General features: G+C 50.0%; 2 protein-coding genes across 12 annotated transcripts in view; one reads left to right on the top strand and one right to left on the bottom strand.

Annotated features, from left to right (window-relative positions):
- Positions 1 to 1075, top strand: part of MLH1 (mutL homolog 1) — a 53940-nt gene extending 52865 nt beyond the window's left edge. Inside the window, exon 19 of the mRNA XM_036738564.1 lies at positions 763 to 1075. Coding sequence (XP_036594459.1) covers positions 763 to 930 — 168 coding nt within the window. The 3' untranslated portion in view covers positions 931 to 1075. The remainder of the gene's footprint in view (positions 1 to 762) is intronic.
- Positions 1076 to 7435: 6360 nt separating this feature from the next.
- Positions 7436 to 23917, bottom strand: part of LRRFIP2 (LRR binding FLII interacting protein 2) — a 113114-nt gene continuing 96632 nt past the window's right edge. For 5 of the 11 annotated variants that reach the window (XM_036738552.1, XM_036738555.1, XM_036738554.1 and 2 more), the window contains 10 exons: positions 23266 to 23436; positions 21631 to 21723; positions 18996 to 19088; positions 15399 to 15500; positions 15076 to 15208; positions 13495 to 13544; positions 12440 to 12560; positions 10495 to 10574; positions 9531 to 9635; positions 7436 to 8372 (listed from right to left, as the gene is read on the bottom strand). In XM_036738552.1, the coding sequence (XP_036594447.1) occupies positions 8262 to 8372; positions 9531 to 9635; positions 10495 to 10574; positions 12440 to 12560; positions 13495 to 13544; positions 15076 to 15208; positions 15399 to 15500; positions 18996 to 19088; positions 21631 to 21723; positions 23266 to 23436 (1059 nt within the window). In that variant the 3' untranslated portion in view covers positions 7436 to 8261. The remainder of the gene's footprint in view (positions 8373 to 9530; positions 9636 to 10494; positions 10575 to 12439; positions 12561 to 13494; positions 13545 to 15075; positions 15209 to 15398; positions 15501 to 18995; positions 19089 to 21630; positions 21724 to 23265; positions 23437 to 23917) is intronic. The other 6 variants (XM_036738559.1, XM_036738560.1, XM_036738557.1 and 3 more) reach the window with 3 other exon arrangements.

Genomic DNA, 23917 nt, shown 5'->3' with positions numbered 1-23917 from the left:
TTGGAGTTTCTTGGTTTTCTAGCAGACACAGGCAGTCACTGCACTCTCCTTGGCTCACAGTTTTTCCAAGGAAAAAGTGATTTCTACTTGTCTAACCCTGAAAAGTACTTTTAGTCTATATTGAAGCAGTCACAGATACTTGAGGATACGTAATGATCATTGAAAAAGAGCTTCAATTCTGAGGAAATGGGGCAGGAAACAGGACCACGAGGGCCCCATCCAACACGTTGGACTGCGTGGGTCAGGCTGAGGGGCCGATGTGGGGAGAGCCTCATGGTGTCACGGGTGGAAGCTTCTTCGGGGAGGTGTGTGCTGCAGCGACAGCAGGGAGAGCGAGGCCCACCCTGGGACCCACAGTCTGCACTCAGGCTCTTTTGACCTATTGAGATCTTCTCATTCTCAAAACTAACTTCAGCGTCAGGTTCCCGCGTACTTCAGGGCCATCAGGACTCACTAGCTTGGCTGGAGTGCTCAGTCCATTCCCCAGTGTAGTCATTGCCAGCGCCAGAGAAGCACCATGGTGGACAGCCAGGTGCTTGGAAGTCGATGAGAGGCCATCTATCAGGATGATATCTTGCTTTTCTTAGAAAGTCCCTGCCCCCTCTGGGCTGTGGTATTGCTGCAGTGACTGGGTAGTGGCATGCATGCCCGCAGGGGACACTGGGCAGGAGAGGACATTAGGACATACAGCCTCCCTGTCTTTGGTGTATGCCAGACCAGGTCTGGGAGCCTCCTCGGTCACATATAACCTCTTTTTTTCAGAGCGAAGAGTGTGAATCCTCTTCAGTCTCCTGGAAGTGGACGGTGGAGCACATTCTCTACAAAGCCTTCCGGTCGCACCTCTTACCGCCTCAACATTTCTCCGAGGATGGGAGCATCCTGCAGCTCGCCAATCTGCCAGATCTCTATAAGGTGTTTGAGAGGTGCTGAAGGGTTTCACTTGGAGTGGGTTGGGGTTGTCTGTCCAGCCCTTGCAGTGACTGGCCAGCAACCTCAGAATCAAAGTGGCGTTAAGTGCTTGTTACTTCAACATGTTAACCTTCCCCACGTGCTGGAAATAAAGTGTTGTTCACCATCTGTGGTTCAGCTCAATCCAGGAAACACTTGGTGCCTACAAGGCACTGGCCCTTCACTCTGCCCTCAGGGTTCACTGGGGGATGCTGGGGGTGCTGCATGTACCCAGACAGGCCGTGGGAAGCCCCTTCAGGGGGAGGCGAGAGAGGTCAGGAGAGCCAGTTCTTGGATGGGATGGGGCTGAGAAGGGGAGCCCATCGTTCCGCCCCGGCACCTGGCACAGTCCGCACCACACGCTGTCAGATGTGGGTGGGAGGAGGGGTCCCTGGTCTCAGACAGACCATTATACTTTTCTCTAAGGATGATGAGAACGTCACCAAAGGTAGCTACTGTAGAAGAGAACAATGGGGATTCCTGACTGGAATCCTAGAAAATGCTGGGGGTTTGGGGGGGTGGAGCAGGATTTTATGTCTCTGGACTCAGAGCTAAGGAAGCTCTCTCTCTCCCTCGCCTCCAGTTGGTTCAGCTGCCTTTCGAAAGCATTCAGTTGGTTAAGCATTTAGCAAGTCCCTGTTTTGGGTCTGGCCCTGCAGTAAATCCTGTGGTTGCAAAGACAGAAATTAAACAGTGCTTGCCCCCAGGAAGCTTAGAGTCTAATGGGAAGTAGAATGTGTAAGTGATAAATACAAAGCCCCCCACCCGCCGTGGCTCTGGGCTCCTAAGTTCATGGTCTAGTGCCAGATTCTATAGCTTGTATCATTTCCCCAAATGTGGTAATATTAACCAAAGGCAGGGTTAAGATCAGTGGAGGAAGAAACAGGCTATTTTGTCATCAGAATAGTCTGCAGACAACCTGGACAGAAAGAAGAAAGAGAGAAGATGTTGAGAAAACACATTGTAAACCTATTCTGAATGATACAGCAGTGATGGGGGACTTCAGTTATCCAGACGTGCTGGGGCTCGATGCCAAAAGTGGAGTAAATACATTTCTTCACTGGACTTAATAATGATTTTAATAATTAAAAAGGTAGAGGAACCAACAAGGGTCAATTCTGTTCAGTATCTAATTTTCACCAATAGAACTGGTTTCCAGGGTGGAAATGATGGAACTCTGGCAGAGAGCATGGTTTCTAGAGCTAGGAGTGGAGGAGAGAAGAAGCCAGATGTAGGCATGCATCCTGATATGGGGGAGGCGGCATCTTGTGAGCCAGAATCCCACAAGGGATGTTGGCTTAGGATGAAGGGGAAGCCTAAGAAGGAGATTGTAGAGGGAAAACAGGAAAAAGCTGCCCAGAAAATCCAACGACCGCCATAGCTCTTAAAGAGGTGCAGAAGGCGCCTTTGCATAGCTGCAAAGACCGACAAACTAAGTGGCGCCTGTCAGTGGGGAGAGCTCAGTCCATGGCAGTCTGTGAGTGGGAAGGGATCTCATCGGGCTGTAGAAACAATGGAAGGTACCATTTCAGAGAAACCTGGGAAAGCCTGTGTTGTCTGATACAGAATGAAGCTGCAGACCAGGAGTGCTCCCCAGCTTGGCAGGCTCATTTACCCAGGACCTAGCTCGATCTGCTGGTGATTGACAGAACTTCATGCCTGCAAGGTCCTGGAGGACAGATTGTTTCTGTCCTTGTATCTTCGGTGCTTGCCTGACACATAGTAGGGCTTCAATAAATGATTATCGACTGCCTGAAGGAGGATTCCCTGCTTAAAACTCTATCTCTGGCTGTTGAAGTGAGTCCTCCCGCACTAAATCTCAGCCACTCTAGTGGCAACAATCCCTGGGGTGTGGTCTCCCCAACTTGAGCCTGTCCCTGTGGTCTCTGCTGCCTCAGCTGCCCAAGGAGGACCTTGTGACTCCCTCTTGGCGGAAGGATAAAAAGCCAGCTCCTTGGGGAAGCTTTGAAAGCCCTTCTCAATGCAGTCCTAGCCTCTGCTTCCCCAAGCTTGGTGGACGCCGCTCCCCAGACACACTGCGTACCGTCGGGCCAGACCAGCCTTGTCTCTGCTCCGTTTCCCGTTGTCCCCCCTCACCTCTGCCTCTTTGGGCCCTCCTTTACGATGCAGCTCAGGCACTGTCTTTTGCATGAAATCTCCCCTGATGCCACCCCCAACCTACCTTGTGTTTCCCTATTTGCCATTCACTGTATTTACTCTTATCTACATCTACTTGTGGTCTCCCATTGTGCCCGGGGATCGAACCTGGCCCAGAGCAGGGGTTTAATAAGCATTTGCTTCATCCTTCCATCCCCCCTTTTGTGATCTCAGTATTATGCTGTGTGGCTCCCTCTTAGTCTAGGATCAAATACAAACCTTAAAGCCCTTCCCAACTTGGCTCCAGCCAATCTCTCCAGCCCCATTGGATAGAATTCTCCTTCACACACTTTACGCTCTGGCCTTTTTTCACAATCGACACTCCCAAAGGCACTTGCCTGCCCTGTCCCCCCTGGGCCTGGAATTTACCTCCTCCTTTTCACCTTTTAGAATTACTGCCTTCAAAGCTCAGCTTATGCCCCACCTCCGGGAAGCCCTTCCTGAATGCCCCAACCCCAGCAGCCAGTACATCTCCCCCAAAATTACCTTGTGCATGCTTATATCCTCGCATGTTGACCAACTTTCCCAGTACAGTCTAATTCAGCTCAAACATCCCTGTCTGGAAGCCATACCTGCAGCTGCAGGACCCTTCTCTCCAGTTCCCTTGGATGGTGCATGGTATCTTGTACGTACCAATTTGTGCCAAGGCCGTGTTCACTGATAGAGTGTAAATTGAGGGGAGAAGCTACTTTATTTGGGGTTTGTACCCCTAGTATGCCCTTCATAAATGCTGGTTGACAGATGCATTGATTGAAGTTACAAAGAGGCACATTTGGGCTTCAGGACCTAAGTAGAAAGAGTCCCTATAGTCTATCTTCCAAGGGGGCTGGATGACCCTAGATGTTGGCTTTGTTGGAATGGGAACTCTGTGGGAGGCCACAAAGGTCCCTTTCCACTCGGAAGAGCCTGTGGTTCCTCACCCACTGCACAGATGGAAAGCGTCTCATTCTGCATTCTCACTGGGGGAGGTAGTCCTCCCTTCTCTTTGCAAATCTAATCCTTTCTTAGGGGTCCTCCTCACCAACATCCCCTAGCTTTCATCTTTGAAATCCCCTCCTAAAGCCTTACTAATGCTGCCAGCAGGAAGAGAGCACAAGACTGTGTTGGGTTTGTTGGAGGAAGGGGGACGTAGGAGGAAGGACAAGTTCGGGACCTGTAACTTCATTGTAGAGTTGCCAGTGAGGAGTGAGTACATGAAAAGACCTTAGCCTGAAAGGCCAGGACCTCCCATTGCATCCTGGGTCATCTCCAGTCATCCTGATGAATATCTAGTCACTGGACCCAGATGGCTCTGGAGGAGAAAGTGAGGCTGGTGACCTTGCATAGCCCTCCCTCATTCAAGTCAGAGTCAACTGCAAGTCATGTCATCATTTCCCTGATGGAACGAAGGACAAACACAACAACACAACCCAGTGAGGAAGTCAGTGGACATACCAATGGAGATAGGCACCTATTGAGCAAATGCTAAAGAGAACTTTGTGGGCCAAGGATGAGCTCCATATTAGGCGGAGGAAATGAGGCTTGGAAACCATCCACTTCACAGCATTAGCTCTCTCCAAGGTTCCCAAAGATCTCAACTGCTAAATACAGTCTATCCTTTTTGAGCTCTCCCCAGCCTGTAGCACTGGTGACAGTCCCATTTCCCTGTACACCACCCTTTGGGCTTTCCTCCTAGGGTCTCCTTGGTCTACTCTGCCGATTTCCCTTCCCACCCATGAACCACAGATTCTCCTCTCCATATAGGCTTTCCCTTCTTGACCTTATCAGCTCCTTTTTGTCTCTGAAGATGACTAACCTGGGACGTTACAAACAGCTGGCCCACCATCTTTGCCTGGTTGTCCCAAAGACTCCTCAAACTCATATTTTCTAAACAGAATTCTTACTTTCCCCCACAAACTCATCCCTCCACTGAACTTATCAATTCCCGTAGATGGTGTCACCATCTTTCCAGCTGCCCAGGTGGGCAACTTTGGCCTCTTACCTCTCCCTCCACCCCATAAGTCTGGTCACTTTCACCCACACAGCTCCCAAACCACTCACCTGGCCTCCGCTTGCACGGTCCTCTCCCTATCATATGGGTGCCTGCAATAGCATCCAAATTGATCTCTGCCTACAGCCTCATCCCTCTTCAATCCGTCCTGCACGCAGCAGCCAAACTGTCCTTAAAGCTCAAACTTGACCATATGTCTTCTATAAATGTCCTCAGCGGCTCCTCTATAAGCCTATTTATTCAAAGTTCAGTGCCAACTGGCTCACGCTCCACTTCTAGCTGGAAGAGCCTGCTAGCTCTTCCCCATTCATTTCCCATCATCCCCCACCTTCAGGAACCCCTCTGCCTTCTTCCAACTTCCTGAAGTGCCTTTTCCCCTTGGGTCTTTCTTGATGCTCCAGATTTAAATGCCCACTCCTGGAATATACATTGTAGTTCCTAACTTGTGTACGCGTTCAATCAGCCCGTTGGATTTTAAGCTCCTTGAGGGCAGGTACTTTTTGTCACCGTTCCCCAGTGCCTACCATGTAGTAGATGATTTGGAGAAGAAGGATGTCCTGAATTGTGGGTCCTAAGTGACTTTCCCAGGATCAGAAAGCTAGTACAAATTTAAGCATGGGGCTCCAAGCACTGTGTCCTGGGACATCATTTTCAGTAGTGCTTCTCCCCCACTGCTAACCCTAAAAGGGCCTACCTTCCCCTCCCTTCCTCCTCATTCATCACTAAACCCTCCTGTGGTCTGGACTCTGTCCTACCATGCTACCATGACCATGATCTCCATGGTCACCAGTGACTTCCTAGTGGTCAGATTTAGGGGCCTGTAATTCCCCTGCCTCAACACCATTGATCCCCCCCAGTGACCCCGAGTTCTCCTCTCGCTGATAGCTCCTTAGTCAATCACCTTCCACCTCGGCAAACGGTTTGATCTTGGGGTCTTCCTGGCCTTCATCAGGCTTTCCCTCGGTCATCTCATCCACCCTGATGGCTGTAGCTAACACCTCTGAGCAGTTCGTTGCAAATACTGCTCAGACTTCTGTCCTACATCTCCAGCCACTGCAAATGAAACCTGCCCAACGGCAATCACCATTCCCTGTCCAGTTTCCTTACTCGTGTAGAAGTTAGCCCAGGGCCTCTTCTCACCTGGATTACTGAAATAGCCTCCTCCTTGTCTCTGCAGTTTCCTGATCCACAACCTTCATGCTGCTGCCAGTGATCTTTTCCCCAAAACCACTGGAAGCTCCTCTCCACAATTAAAAGCTCTTTAGCTTGACATTCTAGGCCTTAACAATCAGCCCCCAACCATCTTCTTCTCAGACCTATTTCCCCACCCCCTCACATGTTCCTGGCATAGTTGCAACTTAACAGTTTCCCAAGGCTGCCTCCTAAAATGTGTGATTCTGTCAGCCTTCATTCTCTCAGATCCTTCTAAAATAATAAATCGTATCCTATCATGTTTGTGTACATCTCACACATTCCTTCCACCAACTGGATTTTAATTTCTTGGAGGGCACAGACTTATTTTTTATCCAATGAGTGCCTTGAGCATAAGAACTACTCTTGTGGGACTTTGTATTTCCAACCATTCCTTGTTCCTTAAGGAATATGACTCTAATTCTACCTAAACGTGTGAAGCCTCTTCCAGGTCTGTTTGGGAGGAGCTCCGACCCGAGGCCAAGGTGGCTCGGTTGTGCAAACCCACACTGGCCCCAGGAACAGCTCACAGTGAAAGGTTTTTGCCCTTTGGCGACCCCCGCCTAAGGCTCCAGAAGCTCCCAGTCCTCCGGCCGAAGTTTAAAAATTAGTGATTCTTACAGCAGCCACGTTTACATGGAAATCATGATGCCATCCCTTCAATGTCTTGTTCCACTGAGCCATGTTTCCCTTAGAATTCTTTCTACGAAGAGTCACATTAGTCCAAGGAAGGAGCTTGAGGGAAGGGTTGGTGATCACCAGTATGTCTGTCTGACCAAAGGGGGCTTTCCCCTGAACATTCCTGGCCTTTCAGGGATCTTGTCCCCTTTCCCCTGCCCCACTGGTTCCCTGGTTGGGCTTCTCAAGAATAGCCTCATTGCTCTGATGTTAACCCAATCAAGGGGCTCATGGGTTCGAGACATAAGGGAGGCTTTAATGGATCTTTTTCAAGTCACTCTTGTGAAACCGCTGATGGTGTCTAAAATCTGAAGAAATGGCCACCGTTCTACCCCAGGGTGACCGAAGTCCCAAGCCCTTGTGACAGCCATTGTTGAGGAGGACAGACTTCTACGTGGAAACAGTAATAAAGACAAAGGTTCGAGGGAGTGGGGCAGGCAGGGCTCCAAAGAACTCAGCAACAGCCCTTGGTGGTCTGGAAAGTGTCTGTTTAATAGCATCTCTGTCCAGATACCCGCCTACCTGGCCCAGCCCCCCCACCTGATCCCTCCGCCCTCATCCCGAGAGTAAGCAGCAGATGAAATACAGTCGACGGCGTACAACATCTTGTCCCTACTCTTCAGAGTGTCGGGCCTCGGTCATCCCGTGACAACAAACCAGGACCTTAGGTGTGCCATGACCCATGCAATAAAGCAAGTTTACATACATTTACATTTTCTGATATAAATTTAAATATTTTACAAAAAAGTTTCCATTAAAACATATAAAGTTCACTGAACATATTCCCCTAGCCCCACGTGTCTCTCTTAAAAATATAAACATTATTTGATTTTCAGGGTGAATGTGTCTGAATTGCACCACGGAGAAGGCACTTGTGTTGCAGGATGTCTCGAGCAAGTCTGTCAGGAAGCAGGTGCAGGAGCCGTCTCCTCCTCGTCTCCTCCTCTGCTCGTCTGGGCGTTGGCAGGTGCCTCCGAGCCCTCAGGCAGGAAGGAGGGAGAGCGGAGGGGAGCCGGGATTCTACAACTCAAAATCATAGGGGTCGACCAGCTCTTCCTCTAGACTCAAACTGCTAATAAAAACCAATTCATTCACAGATTCAAACCGGTTTCATTCTCTCATAAATTACACAGTAAAAGGATGCCACTTTAATCATCAAACAAAAATATTACTGAACAGCTGGGTATTCAAATGGTTTGTGTCAATGGTGGGGAAAAGTCTGAGTTAACCCAAGCCCAGGGAGAGGCCCAGGTGGGCAGAGTCCCAAGTGAGGAGGCCGCAGACCGAGCGCTGCTGTCTACTGCTGGGACAGGAGGGCCGTCCGGTTGGCCTTCATCTTCTCCAGCCTCTTCACTAGGTGACTGTTGGTCATCTCCATCTCCTCTATCTTATCCAGGGCCGTCCGTAACTGTACAGAGAAACAGCAAAGCTCAGGCACCATATGGGCAACAAGCCACCCGTGCTAAATTCTGTCCCCAATACAAACGTCTGGATTCAGGTGGGTGGGAAATGAAAAGCACTAAAAAAGGTCAACAGCCCCCCAGGAGAGAAAACAGGAGGAAGGTCTTGTTCCCTCCCATGTGAGCACAGTGGGGAGCTTTGTTGGGGAAGAGGGCCCATGATGGGATTCTAAAGGCTTTACTGGGGCTGAGAGGGACTAGATGAGGTACAATGATCCTGGAGAGGCTAGCAACGGGCCTTCGATGCCCAACAAGTGAGTGTTTGAGCTACACTCCCTGAGTTCACACTTGGCTTTGGGAAGGTAAGTTTGGCAGGTAGAGGAAAGACTAGAAGAGGGGAAGGCTCAGAAAGTCCTGAGTCCAGTTGGGAACTGTTGCTAGAGTCTAGGTAGAAGGTATGAGTGGCCGAGGAAGAGACAGATGTGAAAGATGTAGAGAGGCAGCAGAAAGTGCTGCTGGCCACCGATGGGTCATGAGAGGTGTGAGAAGAGCAGCAGCTGACTCCAGGACTGGGAATGTGGGTGCCAGGGATGATGAATCTGGGGGAAGACTGCTTTTGAGAGAAGCTAATTCCATTTGGGGTGTGCTAAGCTAGAGATGCCCATGGGACATCTGGACAGACATGTCCAGCTGGCACTGGGGAAGCAGAGAGATGACTCAGGCTGGATAAACGGTGGCTAACAAGAGAGGCTTTCATGAGGGCGTGACTAGGAGGCTACTAGCGGCTACTATTCACAGGAGAAAGCATTCAGGGCTCTGAAAGTGGGCCAACGACTTTGTTGGGCTTTTTGGCTTCCCTGGGCTAGGCTGATGCTGGGGAAGGCAAGGCCATCCCCAAGTCAGGTGCAGGGACACCCTGGCCCATTGTGAGGGACCAGTGCAGCCTCTGTCAGGCTCACCCTCCAAACAGCTGAGGGCCGGGAGTGCTCGACCAAAGGAACTGTGGAAATGCCCACCTCATTTGTCAGATCCGCGAATGATGAGTTTTCTGACTCCCTTCCCCTTCCCTTTTCTATCCCTCCCTCCTGCTGTCCCACACAGAATGCTCAGACCTGCGGGTCTCCTCAAATGCAGGTGCCACCCCACCATTACTCGGAAGCAAGTACCTCGCGCTGGAGCCTCCTCTTGTCGGCTTTGAGTTCATCCTCCACTTTCTCTGCGTTCTCTGCCGCACTCTTGTACCTGGCCACCTGCCCTTCCAGCCTCCCAATCTGTAAGCAGGAGCCACCCATGAGGCCGCATATCCCAGCATGTTTCCCACCCCCCCCACCTGGATCCCATGGAAGATGGCTGGCACAGTGAGAATCCTCTGGTGGAAACATCATGTAACCAGTATCTGAGTAATGTACCGAGCCCACAGTCCCTGCCAGTGCATGGGTACATTGGAACAGAGCGCTATTTATAAATCCAAAGCCCCCCCTGCCCCCCAGGATTCCAGCTGGACAATCCTCAGGAGGCTGGGCCCCTTCCCACATTCAAGTTTCGTGGTTACCCATCTCTCGGGGGCTGAGGCAATGCCATTCAAGGGCATGAAGGAGACAGAGTTTGAGCAAGAACACAGACTTGTACCCAAGGGATATTCATTTGGGCTACTGGTCTCCTGATTTTTTTTTCCCATAATACTTGTTAATTGGAGAAACTGTTTTGGATCCTCCTGTTGGCTTTTATGGCCAGCCACAGAATGAGATCCTGGCAAATCCTGAGGGGCTCAGGGGCACCGGATGTCCCATGTCCAAGCAGGCCTTTGATAATCAGAGGAGAGTCTTAAGCCTGGGCAAAGTGCCGAATGGTCATGGGTTTGAGAGCACAACACAGCCAATGGGATGGAAATGCTGAACTGAGGAACAGGCTTAGCCCCAGGGCCAGAACTGGGATCAGCGTGGGGGATAGGGTGACAAGGAGTATCACCCCCCATGGAACATGGTACAGACCGGCTCTCCCTGGAGGCCGGGGCACATGCCCCTTGTCAGCAGGAGCTCTTTCAGGACAGGCTGGACTAGGTGGCTAGAACTCCCTCCAACTCCAAAATGACAGGGTGCTGAGAACAAAGACACCCCAGAAAGCACTTACGTTTTGCTCCATGGTCGTTATATCTTGTTCTGCCTTTGAAAGTCTGAATTTGTATTCACTAATCTGTCTGTTGGCATCTCCTAGAACAAAAGACAGTGGTGAGGCCTCGGGCAGGCCCCTCGGGGCAGGGAGCTGTCACTCACAGGCCTCAGGGCCTGTGGCTGCCTCCCCAGTGGGTGTTCTAGCTCCCAGTTGTCCTCCTCTGAGACAGCTCTCTGCTCTCTGTTCAAAAAGTCTTCAGTGCCCCCAGTACATGAAGACTCCTGATCTGGCATTCGGTGTGTTCAGCCCCAGCTCATTCAGCTAGACCCCTTGGCCTAGCCTGTCTGGATACCTTGGCCACTGCCACCCCAATGCCTAGATCTGGCACCTGCCTTCCTCTCCCCCATCTCCAAAGCTGAAGACCTTGCCTCCCTCTCCTGGCCCACCCGAGGTCCTGGCTCCTTAAGGAAGGCCTCCCTGAGTCATCTGTCCCTGCACACACCCTTGTCTTCTGCCTCTCTCTCATTACTCAGCTACCACAGGGACACAGAGTGTGCGCTTCACAAATGCCAAACTCACAAAGGGCAGGGAGAGAACAGGGGCCTGTCCCCAGGGATGGTGCTGGGGGCCTCCACCATCCTGCTGGAAAAGCCATAGGGAGGGGATTCCCCCAACTGAAGGGACCAAGACAGCCGTGTATCTACCTCTCAAGAGATAGGCTTGCCATCTTCCCAGGGCCAAGGGCTGGGGCAGCACTGATGAAGCGCCTACCCTGCGCTGGGCTTTTTCAAGGACAAGCGCAGGCAATCTTCACAAGAACTCTGAGAGGGAAGGGTGATAATTATCCCCATCTCACACATAAGGCAGGTTCCACAGCTAGGAAGTGTCTGAGGCTGCATTTGAACTCAGGCCCAGCCCTTTGTGCCTTCTGCTGGCCCCTGACCACAGGCCACAAGCCACAAGCCTGGGACCAGGCCTCTGGACAGCCGGCTCAGAGAGCTCTCTCCCAGAAGCAGAAGAGAGGATCACTTTTGACTCATCATAATGATCATTTCATTCTTAAAGAAATTCTGTTCTGGATCTGATCCTCACTAACAAGAAGGGAGGGCTCAGCCTGAGAAGGGAAGCAGCGGGGGCTGGGGACCCGGACTTGGAGTCGGCAGATTTCCAGACTTCAGAGCCAGCTGCCCAGGGCCTGAAGGGCCCAGCCCAGGGGCACCCTCACAAACTGTGTTCTTAAGACACAAAGGAGACGAGTTTTGATGAGTCCAAAGGGAAGGAAGGTGTACAAGGAGGCTGCCCCGGATGCAAAGGGAACCCCCACAGCCAGCTTCAATTCTTAAACGTTTCTTCATAAAAAGACTGTTCTGTCACACTTGGACTCAGCCAAAAGGGCCTAGAAGGCACAGGTGGCCTTGAGGCCACAGGCTCCCCACATCTGGTCTAGTTTCTCACCTCAATACAGGAGGGGGATCTTTAATGAAAATGCAAGAAGGAAATGGGCAGGCTTGCCCTGACCACTAGCTTCAGCCAACATCTTCCTTTCACAAGTGAAAGGAATACAGGTGCCATTGTGGCTACTGTGAATCGATAATGAAAAACCATTTGATTAGGGAGAGGAGGCCTCTGCATGAAGAGAGAGCCCTCCAGAGTCCTTGAGAGCTGAGCCTGGAGATCCCTCTGCCCCGGGCCTCAAACGGAGCAGCTACAAGGAGAGCTCTGCCTGTAGGCTTTCCTAGGCTGGGGAGATTCTGACAGCCCCACTGCAGCTCACCCTGTGCTGATCAGCCCTCGCCCCCAGGGTCCTCACGACCTTAGGGCCTCATGAAAGCCCTAAAAGCACACCTGGGAGATCCAGTAGAGAAAGAGCCTGGGGCTGCACCATGAGAGGGAGGGATGTGGGCTGCTCAGGGGCAAGCTTCACCCCCTCACCCCCACCCGGAAACTCTGGTTTGACACATACTCTGCATCTCAATGAACTGCAGGTCTGAGCCGTTCTCCAGTCCCCCTGGGTCTCCAAACGTGCCGTCGTGCCTCGAGCACTTCTGTCTTTCTTCCTCCAGCTGCAGCTTCAGCTTTCTGATCTGAAATCAGGACAGACACTGTAACACAAGGGCACGCCACCGGAGCTCTGTTTGCAGACCACCAGGCTGGCTCCAGGAAGGCTGGACCGAGGGTCAGAGAGTAAGCATGCCGATGGGCCAAGAAGCACCAGGAGCATCTTCTCCAAAATGCAAACCCACTTCACGCTACAATCTGCATCCTTTCTGAAGGGATGGGGAGCTGGTTAGAAAAAAGACCTGTCTTCATTTTTAGTATTGCTGTGGATGTTCTAGTCACAAATGTTCACCACCTCACCAGCATCTTCATGAGGAGACAAGGGGAGAGTAAGGCACGCTCTGAGCTTGGCCTGAAGCCCTCGTCAAAAAGTGTGTCGGTGGCAGACTCTCAGAGTGGTCCCAGGCCTGCTCTCTCATTCATCATACATTTAACGGTGGTGAACCCAGCTCATGGACACACGACTCAAAGACCTAACCCATGTGGGGCTGCCCCCACTGCCCTGTGTAAGAGATGAAGCTCCTGAGGAGGCCCAGGGCACACCGCTCACACCCCCAGAGTTTGCAGTGAGGAATGGCCAAACCCATCCAACAAATTACCGACAGGGGAAAAGATGCCCATTTCTGATGAATCTTGAAAGGGAAAACAGAGAGGAAAGAAAGCCATGACCCCCAAAGAAAATATCACCTTGCTTAGAAATATAGTTTTATTTTTCTGACTTTATAACCCAGAAACACTAGAGACGTTCTGAAGAGCAGGGCCTTGGGAGGTGGGGGGTCCAGCCAAACTCCTACCTTCTACAACAGAGATAAAGGCCTCAGAGGTTCCAGGGACTTGTGACCTTGGGGTCACACAAGTCCAAGTCTGGTAGAGCTGAACTCTGAACCTTGGCCCCAGTACACTTTCCTCTCCTTATCAACATCCGAGCCACATGTACGACAGAAGGGACTCAGTCTTTACCTGGGACAGCAGCTCCTCTTTTTCTCCGGCAAGTTTTCGCAGCCTCACATCTAAGACCAAAAGAAAACAAGAAAGAAGGTGGAATTTTAATCATTTGAATTATTTTTGAATAACAGAATTTGTGGCTAATTACCACACAACTTCTCAAGAACATTTAAAGAAACACATAGTGGGAATACAAAAAGAAAGAAAAGCCTCCTTATAAAAGACTCTAAGCGAGAGGGAGGGAAGAAAATCTGGAACTCAAAATTATGTAGAACCGTGTGTTGCAAACTAAAAATAAAAAAAAAAAGAAAAGACTCCAAGCGCTCGTCAAATCTTCAATCCTATTTCTGCACCACAGACAGAATCCTAAGGGCAGGGGTTTTTCATCTGAAAGTCAACAGGAAGTATAAAGGTGCTCATTGAGAACTGGCATCATCCCATCAGGAGGAAGAAGGTTAACCCAATAACCCAGTGCTGCCAATTCCCCAAGGAAACAGGCTCTTAAAATCTCAGAGTCAAAGACGTGAGCCATTAGGGCCTTTCACTGGCGATGAGCAGCGACGCTTCCCAGTCTGGGTCACAGGCAGCAGTGACTAGGAGAAGTGTGAGAGGGACTTTAGAGTCAGGTCATCTGATCAGCGTGGACTCTCAGGGCATCATACCCACCAACCAGACACCTGCTCGCCCTCTAGAACACTGGGAAGAACAAGACGTGAGGCCTCCGGGCCTGACCGGCCCCTGCCATAGGCTGTCCACTCCAGCAACAGGCCTCCCAAATCCAAACTCCTCTTTGGCAGTGGCAGCCTGGTGACTCCCAGGTCAGCAGGGCAACCTGCCCAGGGCATTTTTCCTACAAAATATCAGACCTGCCAGGCGGCCTTCGTTCCCCTCCTCACCCAGTCCAACGTGGTCCTAATTCATGGCCTAATCACTACTCTTCTGTCTAATCAATTTACCTGGCTGCACCTCCCACCTGCCATGGTCTCTGCTGAGCATCTCTTGTTCCCCAATGAAGACTCCCAAAAGAAACCCAAAATTTCCTTTAAAAAACAAATGAGGGAATCTCTGCACTCTGTGTCAGTCTATGTGGATATCCCCCTTCTTTAGAGAATATCCTACTCTGGGCAGAAGGGCCTCTGCCCTATCAACTGGGATTGCATCATACTTAGAAGAGCTTATCTGTGATTAAGAGATTAATAAAAATTAGAACATCAACCACAGGAGCAAAGAAGTGACATTCTCTGTCACGGAGGAAGTCTCCAATGCACATGCTAGGCTCCTGCTGCTCCTGCACACAGCTCACTCTTTTCCAAAAACTGTGTGCACGCCTAACCCACTTCTGTGCAGCTTCCCCATGGCTAGTTCAGATACAGACTTCCTGGCTAGAAGAAGGCCCTTGACCGTCTCATCTGAGTGAGAGCCAACATTAGTGGTCAAACATCTTTCTGATTCCAATCCAGGCCACGGTCCAGAAGAGCCTCAGGCTGCCCCAGCATCCCTGTCTGGCCTGACTGGCCCACAAGAGCCACAGACTCCACACACCCATGTGCTGGCAATAGACACCCGACTCCCCCCAGCATTTGGGCTCGCTCTTACCTAGGGGCCCTTCCCCTGCAGATTCCAAGACCTGAGCTGCTTCCTGAGACACCACTGTGATGGCACCTGCCACAGGCTCATGACTGACGTCACCATTTGGAGTGCCATCGGGGATTATAACTAAACCATGCTTCTGAAAGACAAAAAACCATCACACATGAGAACACACAAGGAAGTGGAGCGTTTGGTGATGTGGCTGCCCAACGGAGGCCCCAGCCTGTACATGTTTGAGGGCCAGTCAGGCACGGAGATGGCTTGGGAACAGCAGCCGGGCGCCAGCCCCCATCAGGGAGTGCTGGGGGGGTGGACGACCGCTCACCTACCTCTCCTGTCTCCAGGGTTTCCTTCAGCTCGGCCAACTCCTCTCTGAGCGCATCTCGCTCATTCCTAATGCAGTCAAGGGACTCTCTCTGCCTCTCTAGGGCCTGGGTAGGGGCAGAGCCGCAGGGAAAGAAGAGAGAGTTTGACAGACAGCAGAGATGCAGACCTCCCAAAGCCCAGCAGAGCAAGGGGACAGAAAGCCAGAGGGATCACCACTCTGAGAAGGACAGGTCTCATGCACGAGCTCGCTGCTGAGAGCATGCTCACACACACTCACACAGCGAGCATAGATACTCACCTTTCTCTTCCAGATGAGTAAACAGGAAGAGATGGAATTAGATACATAACCCATGAAGTTTTTCTGGTTGACTTAGGTCAAAGTCTAAAATCTTTCTAGCTGTGTGGCCTTGGGCAAGAAACTGAAGCTCTGTCTCAGTATCCTCACCTGTAACATGGGGATGACAACAGCACTGACCTCCCAGGGCTGTTGTGAGGAGCATCTGTAAAGCACTTAACACAGAGCCTGGGGCACACAGGTGCTAGAGGTTAGCTACTATTATGACTGAAAAAATCAATTACATTTGCTGGATTTAATCAAAAAAGATCACCAAACATTTATTTGATTAAAACAACTTAAAAATCTGCTGTTTCTGGTGTCCACTATCAACCTCCTAAGACAGAAGGTCAGGTTTTCCCCAGCAACCCACAATTAAGTGGCTGAGCTGGAAATGAGCTCATGTTTCTGGATCCCACGGGTGACACCCACCTCCAGCACAGCCTCTCCTTAGTGGCTTAAATCCTTTACTTGTATTATAGCATTCTGGGTACGTGCAGCTCCTTAAGGGCAGGGCTCTTCTGTTTCTCAGCTGGATCCCCAATGTTGAGTACATGGAAATGTTTGTGGGATTTAATTAACTTTGTAAAATAAAATAACCAAAACCAATATTTATTTTTTCTAATATAACTACAAAAGTCATATGAAAAAATTATAAGAACACTGCTTCAGAACATACGGTGCCTCCCTTGGCCATGCTAAGCCGGGAATGGGCACCGCTGCGGAACCATGGCCGGCCCAGCCGCCCTTTTCTATGGTGCCTGAGACTGGCTGCCCTGGTGCAATCCTCCTGAGGAAGGCAAGGCAGGCCCAAGGAAAAGGAGACAGACCCAGAGAAGTACCTGCAGCCCACCTTCTGAACCAAGTCCTGTGTTCGTATCACCATTCACCAAGAGCTCACCTCCCATGACCTCCCAGCCTTCCTTAAGGCTGAAGTAAATCTTAAATCTTAAAATTCATTCCCAATGTATAATCAAAACAACCCAAACTCTTTCAAATGCATCTGAGCCCTGTATTCCTGGCAGGGACTCACTCTCACTAAGGAAATTTCTGGCTAAGGGTATCAGCACCAAAAAGCTGCTTGGATTGAACCTCTCACCCATGTGATGTCTCTCGCATCCTTCTCATTAAGTGAAGGTCAGATGGCTAAAAGCTAGGCTACCAGACCAGGTCTCTTTGCTGCCAGCAAACTGGCAGAAGAAATGGGCCAGGTCCTCAGTTAATGGCTCCATGGCCACTTAGCATCAGCAGAGCACCGGGAGAGACGAAGGACGAGGACAGGGTCGGGGGCAGTTCCTGTCCCCAGAGAAGTCTTCCTTCTGGCTTTCTCACGTATATAAGAGTTCAGCAAACCAGTCATTAGTGTTCAGAATCACACAAACACTGACACTCAAACATCAACAGCCTCCCAAACGTGAGCCTGGGGAATTATGGGACTAGGAGAAAGCAAGCTCCCTGAGGGCAGGCACTCAGTCTTCCCAGCACCTTGCATACAATAGGCACTAAGCAAACGCTGGACTTGAAGAGGGGCAACATCTTAACAGACTTCAAAATGAAATGCACAAAGGAGGCTTTCACATCTGCTGCAAGTGACCCACAACCCTGGCCTCCGCCAATAATATCTGTGTGCTCGGTGTCATGCAGAACATGCAATTCTGGAAACAGGACAATAGCCACCAAGCCAACAACATGCTTTACTGAAATGCCTCCTAAACAAAGGCTGTCTTCATGCATGATTATTTAGAACAGACCGATATGGAACAGGAATGGTAGGAGACTTTTGTCCCACTTGGGTGGTGGGTGTTTGGGTTTGTTTTTTTCTGAATGGACTTTCACCTTTCTCTTCCCATAATTGCAGATGGAGTATAACAAGACATCCATTAAATGCAAGCCTTTCACCAGGAAGTCTGAAAGCCCTTAAAATACTTTATGATGGAATCAAGTAAATTGAAAATGAGCTGACACACATATTACACTGACCATCATCACCACTGACCTATTTGCAAGAAAACAACTGTTTTTTAAAATATGATTATTTTAAAAATAAAATTACATACTTATTGAGGTCTAATATCTTCCCCCAATGTCAAACTCCATTATTATAAAGTTGCAGAAGTCAGGGTGCACAAGGTTTTCTAAAAGGAAAAGTCTTCCCACACTGAGGCAAAAACTCTTTGTCGAAGAGCACAAGCAAAGTTCTCATGGGGCAGGCCAACTGGGTGGCCTTCACGTGGTTTCTGAGCACAGAGCCAGCTGAAGGAGGTGAGGGGAAATCCAAGGGAAGAGCTAGGGGAGAGCCAGACCAACACTGAACTTCAGCCCATGGACAGAAAATGGGCATATTATACTCACTAAGCAACTAAATTCAAAGACTGAAACTAAAGCTTCAGGCATGTGTCTTGTAAATGGTGATTTACTGCTTCTTTCATGTAGGCAGATCCCCCCACACCTCTCAGCACAAAAATTCTTAGGTTAAGAAAATCCATTAGTTAAACAAGATTGTTAGCGAAGACGGCAGCTTCCCAAGTCCATTTTGGTCTCGAGCTTAGGAATGTAGGGGCCATGAGTCCCAACTCTGCCGTCACAGTAAAGCCCTCCAACAAAGGGTCCCTTTTGGACAGGTGCCAATTTAAGGCAGCAGTGGCCACAGCCTATGGGGGTGCCAAAACCTGCCTGAGAAAGCTTTAATTTTTTCACTGACTGAATGGTTTGGGGTCCAAGATCCTTTCAGTTCTGACATGGCCCCTGATAAAATTGCTAAGAAATGTCAAAGGTAAAAATCCAACCATTCAGCCCCTCTTACAGTAAAAACTGAGGCTTCAGATCTACCTTCAGTTGTGACAGCCAAAGGATTCACATGATGTTAAATGCTGGGAATCGTTTGGCCACAAGAGAGCTGGACTCCTCTCCAGGTCTGTATTTAGACGTGCAGGGCCATAGCAGAACCCTGTGGCTGGCCACAGTTGGCTTCCCTAGCTCAGAGCTGGCCGAGCCTCCTGCCCTCCCACTCAGGTGGAGTACCAGGAGGCTCCGGACCTGCCTGAAGTGCTATGTGCTAAGTGGATCTTCTGAATGGAGCAGGATTCCTTGCAGGGGCAGTGGGAGGGAGAGGTTGCATTAGCTCCCCACTGGTTCATGTTTGATGCTGACCAAATATGTAGATAGGTGAACATTTGGTGGGGGGAAGGGGGATGGAAAAACCAACCCATATATCGGTCTGTTCCAAACCAGTGCACTTTCCCCAAAGCCCAATTTCTTCTCATACCCCAATTTTTTTATCTTTCCAAATAAGTGTCTCCTGGAGGTCAAACAACTCTTTGGTTATGGTGTCTACTCTCTGCTGCATGCATCGCTTCTCCTGCAGGGGAAAAGAAATAACCAAGAAGCAGAAAGGAAATAGGAGGCAAGGGGCCAAGAAAACCAGGAAAGAGACAGCACCACAGGGGACCAAGGGAAGGGTGCGCAGAGATGGGGCTGCCTTGGGGAGGAGAAGGCAGGAAGGGGTCTAAGCTAAGGTGATTCGCCCAAGATCACCTAGCAAGGTTCAAACTCAGCAAGCTCCAGGCACCGAGCTCTGCCCATTATCACACATTAATTACTCTGTATGTCTCAAAAAAAGGGCAAGAGGCTGAAGAGCAAAGATGGGCCGGGGCTGTGATCCCACCACTTCTCTTCTCCCCTCCTTTCAAAATGGAACAAAAGAGCCACGAGAACTGCTGGAAGCACACCCCTGTGGCGGGGGACAGCAGAGCCCCTGACACCCATGGCCCCTTCTCCAGCTGTGGTCTCCTGATGCTGGCCTGCGTGGCAGAAAGGATTCTTGGCTGTTGACTTCAGGAAGGCTGAGCCCTTCTCAAGGACAGAAGATCAAAAGTCAAAGGCAGAAGCACAAGGCCTTGTTTGGGACTGTGGAAGGGCCAGACTTCTATGGTTTTCACTCATCTAGCCAGTAAAATGGACCCTTGTATACACTTCACCACTGACCAGACACGTTCCCACCTTACTGGAGAAGATAGCATGCTGTCTTTCTAGCAATAACACAATCAGTGAATCACCAAGGGCCAATTACAGTGCTCATTAAGAACCTGAATTCAACGTTGGGCAAGAAATCATAAAAATTAGAATGCAGCCCTCTTCTACTCTTCCCACTCCACAGCAGAGCCCTCAGTCTTCGGGGGAATCCTGCTCCCCTTTTGTGTTGGTAAGCAAAATGGGCTCCTTAGCACTTAGTTCAACAAGTGCCCTTGAAGAGTTTGGTTTGTTTCCTTTGAGTAATTCAGTGTATTTCATTGAGCCTTACTAGGTGCTAAGCCCCAGGCCCAAAACTCTATTAGGTGTAAAACCTATGTGGAGGTGGATTGGTAACTAAGGTGGGGTCCAAGGTGGGGCTAACTCAGGGGAGGGCCTAGTTTACAAATGAGTTTGAGTGATAGGTTTGGGACATCAGAGGCTCTTAGACCACGTGAGTTTAACTCGCCTCTTTGTGACGATTTTAGGTCACATGTGTGACTCACCCCTGACGCTGAAAGAGATATAAAACCAGGGGTTGGCTTTCTCTTCTTTGGAGCTCTTACCCACAGCAGTGGTGGCACGCATGACTCTGGGCCAGCTCTTGTTCTGAGCTCCTGGGCTGAACCTAGATGTTGGTAACTATGAATTGTATTGGGTCTGTCTGTTTGTAATTTGTTTGGGGCTCTCGCTCATGATGGTGCTGGTGCAGAGACTCCGGGCAGCTATAGCTAAGGAGCCCTCCAGCTCGTAAAGCCGGACGCTGAGACTTTGTTGGACTCTGGTAACTATGTATTGGGATTTGAATCAGACAAGGTCTGTCTGTCAATGTTTGTAATTTGTTTGTATTTTGTTCTGAAGTTCAGGGTGCTGGATTTTTCCCCTGAATTAAGTGAATGATATTTGTATGCTGAATTAAAGTAAGCTTGTCAACCCCTTAACGTAGCTTTCCTTAGTTAAGCAGATCAAAAGAACCTATGCTTTTGCAGTGTGCTGGTAGCGTTTTTGTTGTTGGGCTTTCGCCCCCACAACAGCTGCTAGCCAGATTGTTGAAACACCTTTGCACACCCGCCAGCTTTCTTCTCCTGCTTCTCTGTGCTACCTGTGCTCCCCACCTGTCTGTACCTTCACCCAATCTCCAAGAACAGACCAGCAGAGGAAGATTCAGCTACATTACATTGTTGTCATGACATGATGCATGGGCAGGAAGAAAATGATCATTCCATAAAGAAAAAGCTTGTTGTAGCTCCCCCACCTCATAAGCCGTGGGCTTCTAAGGAGCTATGGCCATGACGAAAAGGAGAATGATTTTATCGGGGTGAGCAGAGTGGTGTCATCACCTGCCATGGATCCTCAGGAAAGTCTCTCAGAGTGGCTCTTGTCTGCCTAAGGGAACTAGAGGGGCCTTCTGAGAACATCCTGTCTGCCAGGGGCCTGCTCAAGGCTTCCCCAGCATGGCTTCAGAGAGGTGGCAATGAAGCGAGCATCTCAGCAGCAAACACAATGAACGACCCTGAAAGAAGAGGCTGCAGTAACCCCGAGCTGTCCTAAGCCCTGGCTCCAACAGGCCGTCTGAGCATCGCATAAAATCGACAAAGCCACAGCTCCCTTTAGGAAAGGAGAGAAAACTAAGAGGAAGGACCAGCAGGTGAAGCGCTAAGGCCCAAATCAAGCTAATGGGAGAACCCTGCTTTTGACAATGGCGCGCTTCATGCTAACTACAGACAAAACGGAGAGCGCTTTCTCTGCATCTTCCTTCTGGGCCAAGAGACAGCCAGTGTGGCTTCAGGATCCAGGAGCCTGGCTGCCATCAGGGGATGGAGGTGAGCCCAGACAAGATGCACAGGCTCCAGCTGTTCCTGGGCCTGAGCCCTCCCCCAAGCTGCGCCTACCTCAATGAGTTCATCACGCTGGCGCAGGCCCTCCTTCAGCATCTCCATCTTGTGCTGTAGCACGGTACACAGGTGCTTCTGTCGTTCCAGCTCCTGTGGGCACACAGACAAGACCCCACTCACCCACCAGGGAAGACCAAGGACCCAGCACCACCCCGCCCGAAGCGGAAACCAACAGGCCCCAACAAGGCACGCTGGACTTTTTCACTTGAGTGGCTCATTTAATGGTAACAAAACATCAACGTCACAGTGACTTAAGTTTCTTGACCTGGGGAGGGGGAGAAGGGGGGAGGAAGTGAATTCTCTCCCCCACACTTGCTGTGTGTGTATACAGGTGCATGCATGCATGCACACACAAGGCCCTGGATGTGAATATGCTAACAAACAGGGTAAGATCTAATGGGAACAAGAAAACTCAGAATGACAGTGTTTGAGGAAGCTGCGAATGGAAAGACAAAATGTGCCCTGGGTCTCTGCTTCTTAGGGGATGACCAAGGTCTCCAGGCAAAGTCAGGACTTCCAAATTAGCTTTGGAAAATGGGGTCTAATAAAAAGCAGATACTCACTTTAGTTCAGGACTTAAAAAACATGCTAAACCAACAATGTCCGAGCATTCTTTTCATTTTAAAACTCAAAATGAGGACATGGCCAGGGGGCAGGAGCACAGCTCATCCGTAAAGTCTCAATGTCACTGGGCAGTACAAGTTTCATATGCTAGAGCAGGTCTCCCAACAGGATACTACAAGACTTTCTCTAATGGCCCAGGACAATTTGTTATCCATAACTTGCTACTGGGCATCAGCACCGTCCGGCCCAGAAGCAGGAGCCACGGCCTGGAGTCAGAGGGATGGCCGTTCCCAGGCTGAGTGATCTGGGCAAGTCCCACCCTCTCCTTAAGGTTCCGCATCTGTGAAGTAAGGACAAGGCCGCTTCCCCTGCCATGCTCTCGGGGCGTTATGCTCACAGCGTTCTGAGCCTGTGAATGCCAGTGCTGCAAATGTGGGTGACTCCCCTTGGCCTGAGGGAGCCACACCAACCAGAGGGGCCTGGGGCCAACCCCTCCACGTGTGTCATGACAAATCTCTTTGACTCTTTTCAAGAGGAACTTAACAGACACTCGGGGTACCCTGCTTCTTTAACACTTAAAGGAAATCAGTCAATGAATTTCCAGCAATCCACGGGTGTTGGATTATTTCTCTTCCATACTTTTAATCATTCCATTCATAGGTTATAAACTCGGAAATTCAAATCTCTTACCAACCTCCTGAAAATTATCTCCCAACCTCCACCTCCTCGTTAGTCTCAAGTAACCAGATAATTGTCTCCTCTAACCAAGTCGGATGCCGCTTAATTTTTGTTATCAAAGTACCTACAGAGTTTGTAGAAAAAAACTGAATTCATCAGGCCAGGACACTTGGAATTTTGTGGAATGATCCCAGTCACTGAAAAACCAGGAACAGTGAAAAAATGGTGTCCCCAAGGCTTCCAATAAACACATCTATGATGCTAGAATTGAAAATCAAGCAAGGCAAAGCTCTCGATGCCAGAGAACAGTGTCTTGGGTCCCCCCAGGCTGTCTGGTGAGGGGAAAGCAGTGCCCAGAGCAGCGGGCAGTGGCTCCCAGCAAAGGCCTACCTTGGATTTCTCCTCATTCTCACGGTAGAATTCCGCCATCTGCTCTTCTTGTCCCTCAAGCGCGTCCTTCAGCGTGTCCACTTGGTAGATCAAGGTGTTCTTTTCATTGTCGAGCTGAGCATTGGAAACCATGGCTTTCTTGTATTTCTCCTCCACGGCCGCCAAAGAGTCCTAAGGGGAAGGCAAAAGGACGGACCTCAGGGCCAGGGAGGGCAGGCTCCTACGGCCGCCACAGAGCCCAGGCTGGGATGATGGAAAGCAACATAAAGATCAACGTTCTTGCAGAAGACAGGCCTTTTGGAGGCTCACTCATTTAGTAACATGCACATACACGCACGTTTCCATGAAAACCTGAAGTCATTCCTGAGGGTTTATAGATAGAAAAGAAGCCCTCAACAAGCCAGTAACTGTCTAGGGGGTCCCTGGGATGGCCAAAGACAGGGCCATCCGCCTCTAAACACAGGACAGACTCGGACCTCCTTGGGAGCAACATGAACATTGTATGCATGATCTGTAGAATGAAGTGCACTGATATTGCCAGTAGTGTTTATTAACTCCAAAAGTTTCAGTAACAAGTAGGCAGTGCTCTCTCATCACAGGAAATTCCTAATTCTCTTGGAATTTGACCTGTATCTTCAGTATTTCCTTAAGA

Source organism: Trichosurus vulpecula, chromosome 9, assembly GCF_011100635.1.
Source record: "Trichosurus vulpecula isolate mTriVul1 chromosome 9, mTriVul1.pri, whole genome shotgun sequence".
NCBI lineage: Eukaryota > Metazoa > Chordata > Mammalia > Diprotodontia > Phalangeridae > Trichosurus > Trichosurus vulpecula.
Note: the sequence above shows the minus strand (reverse complement) of the source record. Positions and strands in the feature narration are given on the sequence as shown.